The sequence below is a fragment of the Salvelinus fontinalis genome, chromosome 27, assembly GCF_029448725.1.
Source record: "Salvelinus fontinalis isolate EN_2023a chromosome 27, ASM2944872v1, whole genome shotgun sequence".
Classification (NCBI taxonomy): Eukaryota; Metazoa; Chordata; class Actinopteri; order Salmoniformes; family Salmonidae; genus Salvelinus; species Salvelinus fontinalis.
The window spans coordinates 43325679-43337815 of NC_074691.1; the positions used below are offsets into that span (position 1 = coordinate 43325679).

General features: G+C 32.7%; 1 protein-coding gene across 1 annotated transcript in view; it reads right to left on the reverse strand.

The window, feature by feature from the left end:
- Positions 1 to 12137, reverse strand: part of agbl5 (AGBL carboxypeptidase 5) — a gene marked incomplete in the record, with an annotated part of 126129 nt that overhangs the window by 29016 nt on the left and 84976 nt on the right. The window contains 1 exon segment of the mRNA XM_055885807.1: positions 9956 to 10120. Coding sequence (XP_055741782.1) covers positions 9956 to 10120 — 165 coding nt within the window.

The window sequence follows — 12137 nt, forward strand, 5'->3', positions numbered from 1 at the left end:
GGCTAATTTTTGAAACGGCTTCCCACAAAATCCTTGATCGTACAATATGCATATTATTATTATTATTGGATAGAAAACAGTCTATAGTTTCTATAGGAGTTGAAATTTTGTCTCTAAGTGGAACAGAGCCCATTCTACAGCAATTTCCCTGACATGGAGTCAGATTTGAGAAATGTTGGCCACTCTTCTGAAGTCAGTTAAAAGGGCACTGTCATTGCTATGACTATACGGACACTTCTTACATCTTCCCCTGGATGCCTTTACGTGATGACGATTCCAATGGGGTCGATTGCGCGTTCACAGGCCCTACAAATGAAAAAACCCTGAAGCTAGTCATTCTTTTGGAGCTGCGTAACGCGCGTGCTGGACACCGACCCGCTCCTGTTCCAAGCGTTAGTTTAGCCTGTTATATTTCTCCGGTCATCTTTTCACTCGTTATAGGAGTTAAAAACATCATAAGGTAGTTAATTTAAAGCGTTTTATAGCAATTTATATCCGTTTAGTGCGATTTTGGGACATTTATTTTTGCAACGATGTGAAAAGTTGGGCACGCTTTTCAGTTCATCCCGAACGCAGTTGACATTTCCACATGGCAAGAGGACAGCTTTCCACCAAAAGACGATTTCTCCCAAGAAAGGATCCTTTGCCCAAGATACTGATGGAAGAACAGCTCAAGGTAGGACATTTTTATTATGATAAATCGTGTTTCTGTCGAAACATTTTAGTGGCTTAGGACGCCATGTTTTTTGACGTAGCTTCGCTTGGCGCAAACTGTATTGAAAAGTAAGGATAAATTAAAAAATGTAATAACGCAATTGTATTAAGAATTAAATTGTCTATCAATCCCTGTCCACCCTATATTTTTTAGTCACGTTTATGAGTATTTATGTATAAGAGTAGATCACTGTCTAAGTGGCGCAAGGACTTTTTCTTTACCAGCTTGTCTACATTTCACATTGTCTAACCATGATTTTGGTGGCTAAATATAAACATTTTCGATCAAACTGTATATGCATGTTGTAATGTGATGTTACAGGAGTGTCATCGGAAGAATTCTGAGAAGGTTAGTGAAAAAATTAATATCTTTTGGCGATGTTGACTTTTATCGCTCACTTTGGCTAGAATCAATGCTGGGCTGCTAATTGCTATGTGCTAAGCTAATATAACGATTTATTGTGTTTTCGCTGTAAGACACTTAGAAAATCTGAAATATTGTCTGTATTCACAGGATCTGTGTCTTTCGATTCGTGTATGCTGTGTATTTTTACGAAATGTTTGATGATTAGTAGTTAGGTAAACACGTTGCTCATTGTAATTATTCTAGTCCATTTGTGACGGTGGGTGCAATTGTAAACTATGCCATCTACCTGAAATATGCACTTTTTTCTAACAAAACCTATCCCATACCATAAATATGTTATCAGACTGTCATCTAATGAGTTTTTTTTGTTGGTTAGGGGCTATAAATATCTTAGTTTAGCCGAATTGGTGATGGCTACTGGTGTTGGTGGACAAATAAAAGATGGTGGATTATGCTAATGTGTTTTTAGGTAATAGATGTACATCTTTACATATTGTGTCTTCCCTGTAAAACATTTTAAAAATCGGAAATGTTGACTGGATTCACAAGATCTGTGTCTTTCATTAGCTGTATTGGACTTTAATGTGTGAAAGTTAAATATTTAAAAAAAAATATTTTTTTTGAATTTCGCGGCACTGGTTTTTCAGTGGGGGGGGGGGGGGTGTGCCGCTAGCGCCACGCTGATCCTAGACAGGCTAAATGATCTATGGTATAACCATCTTAATTTACATATTACTGTTTTATAAATTCTTTAACCTCTGTCAACTTGGTTGTTGATCATTGCTAGACAGCCATATCAAATCTTGCCATATATTTTCAGGCCGATTTAAGTCACAGTAACCTTTAACCTTTAACCAGGCCACTCAGGAACATTCAATGTCGTCTTGATTAAGCAACTCCAGTTTATATTTGGCCTTGTGTTTTAGGTTGAACCAGGTTTTCCTGGAGGATTTTGCCTGTGCTTAGCTCTATTCTGTTTCCCCATGTGCTAAAAAACTTCCTAGTCCTTGCTGATGACAAGCATACCCCTAACACGATGCAGCCACCAGGGCGTGTTTTCAGAGCATGTGCATAACAGCTGGCAGGCATATTCCCGGTAATGTTCAACCTCTCCTTGTCCCAGTCTGTAATGTTCATCCTCTCCTTGTCCCAGTCTGTAATGTTCATCCTCTCCTTGTCCCAGTCTGTAATGTTCAACCTCTCCTTGTCCCAGTCTGTAATGTTCAACCTCTCCTTGTCCCAGTCTGTAATGTTCAACCTCGCCCTAAAAACTGTCAAAGACCCCAGCCACCCCAGTCATAGACTGTTCTCTCTACTACCGCATGGCAAGCGGTACGGGAGGGCCAAGTCTAGGACAAAAAGGCTTCTCAACAGTTTTTACCAACAAGCCATAAGACTCCTAAACAGCTAATCAAATGGCTACCCAGACTATTTGCATTGCCCCCCCCCCCCCCCCCCCCTCTTTTACGCTGCTGCTACTCTCTGCTATTATCTATGCATAGTCACTTCAATAACTCTACCTACATGTACATATTACCACAATTACCTTGACTAACCGGTGCCCGCACACATTGACTCTGTACCGGTACCACCACACATTGACTCTGTACCGGTACCACCACACATTGACTCTGTACCGGTACCACCACACATTGACTCTGTACCGGTACCACCACATATTGACTCTGTACCGGTACCCCCGTATATAGCCTCCACATTGACTCTGTACCGTAACACCCTGTATATAGCCTCCACATTGACTCTATACCGTAACACCCTGTATATAGCCTCCACATTGACTCTGTACCGTAACACCCTGTATATAGCCTCCACATTGACTCTGTACCGGTACACCCTGTATATAGTCTCCACATTGACTCTGTACCAGTACCCCCTGTATATAGTCTCCACATTGACTCTGTACCAGTACCCCCTGTATATAGCCTCCACATTGACTCTGTACCGGTACCCCCTGTATATAGCCTCCACATTGACTCTGTACCGTAACACCTTGTATATAGCCTCCACATTGACTCTGTACCGTAACACCCTGTATATAGCCTCCACATTGACTCTGTACCGTAACACCCTGTATATAGTCTCCACATTGACATGTCAGTGAACTGTTGTCTAGAGAGAATGCTCCAGGACCAGATAGGGCACATTGGCTATATAACTCTATATAACTTTATATAACACTATATACCTCTATATAACACTATATAACTTTATATAACACTATATACCTCTATATAACGCGACATAACACTATATAACTCTATATAACACTATATAACTTTATATAACTCCATATAACACTATATAACACTATATAACTCTATATAACTTTATATAACACTATATAACTCTATATAACACTATATAACACTATATAACACTATATAACACTATACAGAACTATATAACTTTATATAACACTATACAACTCTATATAACTTCATATAACACTATATAACACTATATAACACTATATAACACTATATAACACTATATAACTTTATACAACACTATATAACTCTATATAACACTATATAACTCTATATAACTCTATATAACTTTATATAACTCCATATAACACTATATAACTCTATATAACTTTATAGAACTCTATATAACACTACATCACTTTATATAACACTACATAACTTTATATAACTCTATATAACTTTATATAACTCTATATAACACTATATAACTTTATATAACACTATATAACTCTATATAACTCTATATAACTTTGAATAACTCTATATAACACTATATAACTTTATATAACTCTATATAACTTTATATAACTCCATATAACACTATATAACTTCATATAACACAATATAACTCTATATAACACTATATAACTTTATATAACACTATATAACACTATATAACTTTATATAACACTATATTACTTTATATAACACCATAAAACTCTATATAACACTATACAACTTTATATAACACTATATAACTTTATATAACACTATATAACTCTATATAACACTATATAACTTTATATTACACTATACAACTTTATATAACACTATATAACTCTATATAACACTATACAACTTTATATAACACTATATAACTCTATATAACACTATATAACTCTATATAACACTATAGAACTCTATATAACACTATATAACTTTATATAACACCATAAAACTCTATATAACACTATACAACTTTTTTTATAACACTATATAACTTTATATAACACTATATAACTCTATATAACACTATATAAATTTATATAACACTATATAACTCTATATAACACTATATAACTTTATATAACACTATATAACTCCATATAACACTATATAACTCTACATAACACTATATAACTTTATATAACACTATATAACTCTATATAACACTATATAACTCTATATAACAATATATAACTTTATATAACTCCATATAACACTATATAACACTATATAACTATATAACTCTATTTAACTTTATATAACTTCATATAACTCTATATAACACTATATAACTTTATATAACACTATATAACTCTATATAACTTTATATAACTCTATATAACACTATATAACTTTATATAACTCTATATAGCTCTATATAACTTTATATAACTCTATATAACACTATATAACTTTATATAACACAATATAACTCTATATAACACTATATAACTTTATATAACACTATATAACTTTATATAACACCATATAACTCTATATAACACTATATAACTTTATATAACACTATATAACACTATATAACACTATATAGATTTATATAACACTATATAAAACTATATAACACTATATAACTTTATATAACACTATATAACTTTATATAACACTATATAACTTTATATAACACTATACAACTTTATATAACACTATATGACTCTATATAACACTATATAACACTACATAACTTTATATAACTCAATATAACACTATATAACTTTATATAACACTATATAACTTTATATAACACTATATAACACTATATAGAACTATATAACACTATATAACTTTATATAACACTATATAACTTTATATAACACTATACAACTTTATATAACACTATATGACTCTATATAACACTATATAACTATATATAACACTATATAACTCTATATAACTTTATATAACACTATAACTTTATATAACACTATATAACTCTATATAACACTATATAAATTTATATAACACTATGTAAATCTATATAACACTATATAACTTTATATAACACTATATAACTCTATATAACTCTATATAACACTACATAACTTTATATAACTCAATATAACACTATATAACTTTATATAACACTATATAACTTTATATAACACTATATAACACTATATAACACTATATAGAACTATATAACACTATATAGAACTATATAACACTATATAACTTTATATAACACTATATAACTTTATATAACACTATATAGCTCTATATAACACTATATAACTCTATAACACTATATAACAGTATATAACACTATATAACACTATATAACTTTATATAACACAATATAACTCTATATAACACTATATAACACTATATAACTTTATATAACACTATATAACTCTATATAACTCTATATAACACTATATAACTCTATATAACTTTATATAACTCTATATAACTCTATATAACACTACATAACTTTATATAACTCAATATAACACTATATAACTTTATATAACACTATATAACTTTATATAACACTATATAACTCTATATAACACTATATAAATTTATATAACACTATTTAAATCTATATAACACTATATAACTTTATATAACACTATATAACTCTATATAACTTTATATAACACCATATAGCTCTATATAACACTATATAACACTATATAACACTATATAGAACTTTATAGAACTATAACACTATATAGCACTATATAACAATATATAACACTATATAACACGATACAACACTATATAACACTATATAACTTTATATAACACTATATAGCACTATATAACACTATATAACACTATATAACACTATATAACACTATATAACACTATATAACTCTATATAACACTATATAACTCTATATAACACTATATAGCTCTATATAACACTATATAACACTATATAACTCTATATAACTCTATATAACACTATATAACTTTATATAACACTATATAGCTCTATATAACTCTATATAACTCTATATAACACTTTATAACACTATATAACTTTATATAACACTATATAACTCTATATAACACTATATAACACTTTATAACTTTATATAACACTATATAACTCTATATAACAATATATAACTCTATAGTCCCAGACCTGTTGTTTTTCAACTCTTAATGATCGGCTATGAAAAGCCAACTGAAAATTATCCATGATTATTATTTGACCATGCTTGTCACTTATGAACTTTTTTGAACATCTTGGCATAGTTCTGTTATAATCTCCACCCGGCACAGCCAGAAGAGGACTGGCCACCCCTCATAGCCTGGTTCCTCTCTAGGTTTCTTCCTAGGTTTTGGCCTTTCTAGGGAGTTTTTCCTAGCCACCGTGCTTCTACACCTGCATTCTAGCTGTTTGGGGTTTTAGGCTGGGTCTCTGTACAGCACTTCGAGATATTAGCTGATGTACGAAGGGCTATATAAAATAAACTTGATTGATATAACACTAAATAACTTTATATAACTTTATATAACACTATATAACTATATATAACACTATATAACTTTATATAACACTATATAACTTTATATAACACTATATAACTCTATATAACTCTATATAACATTATATAACTCTATATAACTCTATATAACTTTATATAACACTATAGAACTCTATATAACACTATATAACACTATATAACACTATATGACACTATATAACTTTATATAACACTATTTAACTTTATATAACACTATATAACTCCATATAACACTATATAACAATATATAACTTCATATAACACTATATATATATAACACTATATAACTTTATATAACATTATATAACACTATATACCTTTATATAACACTATATAACTCTATATAACACTATATAACTTTATATAACTCTATATAACTTTATATAACACTATATAACTCTATATAACTCTATATAACACTATATAACACGATACAACACTATATAACACTATATAACTCTATATAACAGTATATAACAGTATATAACACTATATAACGCTATATAACTTTATATAACATTATATAAACTTTATATATAACTATATAACTTTATATAACACTATATAACACTATATAAACTTTATATAACACTATATAACACTATATAACTTTATATAACACTATATAAACTTTATATAACACTATATAACACTATATAACTTTATATAACTTTATATAACACTATATAAACTTTATATAACACTATATAACACTATATAACTTTATATAACTCTATATAACACTATATAACTTTATATAACACTATATAACACTATATAAACTTTATATAACACTATACAACTTTATATAAGTCAGTATGCGACGGAAACTCATTTAACTTTAAAAAAAAAATGTATTCGTTACTTGGGACTTTAAATGAAAAAGTTATTTTAATGTGCACTATGTCATCACGCACACCATTTCATCTGAAATAAGTCAGTTTGACGAAAACCTCCTCTGGTAGGAAAGTGAGCATATTGTTTCATGCAGATTTGAGAATATTCACATGAAAATCTGTCGCCAATTGGAAGGCAATCAGCTATACACCGTATTAGAAGTAAAGTGGCAAAATAAAAATACTTTTTCAAGCTAACTTATTTATGTAACGCACACACACACACACACACACACACACACACACACACACACACACACACACACACACACACACACACACACACACACACACACACACACACACACACACACACACACACACATTTACTGCCTTTATTAAAAAGGTTCCAAACAACTGTTCACTACAGATAGGTACAGGTGTATGTACCTGCAGAAGGACTTGGTCCACAGTTTGTTTTGTTACGTTTATTAAATTCAGATGTTCTGCCTACAATACCACATCATGTCAAAGTGAAATCATGTTAAACTTTCTTTAACGAATTCATTCAAAATGAAAAGCTGAAAAGTATACAACTCCTTTGTTATGGCCTAAATAAAATCAGGCTTAAACATGTGCTTAACAAGTCACATAGTAAGTTGCATAGACTCACTCTGTTTGCAATAATAGTGTTTAACATGATTTATGAACGACCACCTCATCTCTGTACCCCACACATACAATTATCTGTAAGGTCCCTCAGTCGAGAAGTGCATTTCAAACACAGATTCAACCACAAAGACCAGGGGGGTTTTCTAATGCCTCACATAGAAGAGCACCTATTGGTAGATGGGTAAATATAAAGCAGGGCACCTATTGGTAGATGGGTAAAAATAAACAGACATTGAATATCCCTTTGAACATGGTGAAGTTATTAATTACACTTTGGATGGTGTATCAATACACCCAGTCACTACAAAGATACAGACATCCTTCCTAACTCAGTTGCCGGAGAGGAAGGAAACCGCTCAGGGATTTCAGCATGGAGCCAATGGTGACTTTTAAAGCAGTTACAGAGTTTAATGGCTGTGATAGGAGAACACTGAGGATGGACCGACAACAGTATAGTTACTCCACAATACTAACCTAAATGACAGAGTGAAAAGAAGGAAGCCTGTACAGAATAAAAAATATTCCAAAACATGCATCCTGTTTGCAACAAGGCACTAAAGTAATACTGTAAAAAATGTGTCAAAGCAATTAACGTTTTGTCCTTAATACAAAGTGTTAAGTTTGGGAAAATCCAATACAACACATTACTGAGTATCACTCCCCATATCTTCAAGCATAGTGGTGTCTGCATCATGTTATGGGTATGCTTGACTGGGGAGTTTTTCAGGATAAAAACTAAATGGAATGGAGTTAAACACAGGCAAAATCCTAGAGGAAAACCTGGTTCAGTCTGCTTTCCACCAGACACTGGGAGATGAATTCACCTTTCAGCAGGACAACAACCTAAAATGTTCCTGCGTGGCTGAGTAACAGTTGTGACTTAAATCTGCTTGAAAATCTATGGTAAGATCTGAAAATGGCTGTCTAGCAATGATCAACAACCAACTTGACAGAGCTTGAAGAGTTTTGAAAAGAATGATGGGCAAATGTTGCGCAATCCAGGTGTGGAAAGCTCTTAAGAGACCCAGATGTAATCGCTGCCAAATACGTTCAATACGTACTGAAGGTTGAATAATTATCTAATGAAGATATATATTACTGTTTTATTTTTCATATTTGTTTTTTACAAATGTTTCAATTTTTCTTCCAATATGACATTAGAGATTATTTTGTGTAGATATTTATTTATTTTAATGCCACTTTGAAACATCAAAATGTGGAAAAAGTCAAGTGGTGTGAATACCTTCTGAAGCTCTGTGTGTATATATACTACTGCTTTATGGTGAAGAGGACAGACAGACAGACAGACAGACAGACAGACAGACAGACAGACAGGTTGTTACAGAGCTGAGGTCCACAAAAACCAGAGGAATATAAAGTAGACGTTTTAGGCTAGCACCAAACACCCCCCCCCCTCCCTCCCTCTCTCTCTCTATGTCTCTCAGTATGAGTCCTGGTTGTGCCCAGTCTGTGCTGTAGTAGTAGTGTCTGAGATGAGGGAGGCCAGCGGCGAGCCTAGGCCGGTCTGGAGCAGGGGGCTCAGTTTGGAGAGCAGCCCAGGCCGGGGCATCAAGGGCATGGCCTGCAGGGAGGGCAGCAAGGTGGACAGGCTTGGAGTCTGGAGGGAGTACAGACCTGGGAGAGGACAGGACGCCACCGAGGAGGACGAGGAGGAGGAAGAGGAGGAGGTGGGGGATGACGGGGGCCGGGCTGGGGTGGGGGGGTGGCTGTTGCTAGGAGACGACCGGAGGACGGAGCGGTGGTGGTGGGGGGGGCGTCTCTTCTCCTGAGATTTAGAGTCTACAGAGATACACACACATATACAGGAGGCTCAGACATATACAGGAGGGATTACACACATGGTTCTAACACATGCAGGACACACACAACACCCGCGGAGCCATGCAGGGGAGCCATGCAGGGGGGCCTAGAAGTAACAGCCGGGGGCAGGGCTTAGTAGCTGTCAGCTCAGCCAATCACAGCCGAGGTTAGATTTCCTGCTCTGACATAATCAGCCTCATTCTCTTCCAGTGTAGAAACAATATCTACCTGACAGCAGAACACATCTAGTTTATATATCAATATCCACCTGACAGCAGAACACATCTAGTTTATATATCAATATCCACCTGACAGCAGAACACATCTAGTTTATATTATATATCAATATCTACCTGACAGCAGAACACATCTAGTTTATATATCAATATCTACCTGACAGCAGAACACATCTAGTTTATATTATATATCAATATCTACCTGACAGCAGAACACATCTAGTTTATATTATATATCAATATCTACCTGACAGCAGAACACATCTAGTTTATATATCAATATCTACCTGACAGCAGAACACATCTAGTTTATATATCAATATCTACCTGACAGCAGAACACATCTAGTTTATATATCAATATCTACCTGACAGCAGAACACATCTAGTTTATATATCAATATCCACCTGACAGCAGAACACATCTAGTTTATATTATATATCAATATCCACCTGACAGCAGAACACATCTAGTTTATATATCAATATCTACCTGACAGCAGAACACATCTAGTTTATATATCAATATCCACCTGACAGCAGAACACATCTAGTTTATATATCAATATCTACCTGACAGCAGAACACATCTAGTTTATATTATATATCAATATCTACCTGACAGCAGAACACATCTAGTTTATATTATATATCAATATCCACCTGACAGCAGAACACATCTAGTTTATATATCAATATCCACCTGACAGCAGAACACATCTAGTTTATATATCAATATCTACCTGACAGCAGAACACATCTAGTTTATATTATATATCAATATCTACCTGACAGCAGAACACATCTAGTTTATATATCAATATCTACCTGACAGCAGAACACATCTAGTTTATATATCAATATCTACCTGACAGCAGAACACATCTAGTTTATATTATATATCAATATCTACCTGACAGCAGAACACATCTAGTTTATATTATATATCAATATCTACCTGACAGCAGAACACATCTAGTTTATATATCAATATCTACCTGACAGCAGAACACATCTAGTTTATATATCAATATCCACCTGACAGCAGAACACATCTAGTTTATATTATATATCAATATCTACCTGACAGCAGAACACATCTAGATTATATATCAATATCTACCTGACAGCAGAACACATCTAGTTTATATATCAATATCTACCTGACAGCAGAACACATCTAGATTATATATCAATATCCACCTGACAGCAGAACACATCTAGTTTATATATCAATATCTACCTGACAGCAGAACACATCTAGTTTATATATCAATATCTACCTGACAGCAGAACACATCTAGATTATATATCAATATCCACCTGACAGCAGAACACATCTAGTTTATATTATATATCAATATCTACCTGACAGCAGAACACATCTAGTTTATATTATATATCAATATCTACCTGACTGCAGAACACATCTAGTTTATATATCAATATCTACCTGACAGCAGAACACATCTAGTTTATATTATATATCAATATCTACCTGACAGCAGAACACATCTAGTTTATATATCAATATCTACCTGACAGCAGAACACATCTAGTTTATATTATATATCAATATCTACCTGACAGCAGAACACATCTAGATTATATATCAATATCTACCTGACAGCAGAACACATCTAGTTTATATATCAATATCTACCTGACAGCAGAACACATCTAGATTATATTATATATCAATATCTACCTGACAGCAGAACACATCTAGTTTATATATCAATAGCTACCTGACAGCAGAAC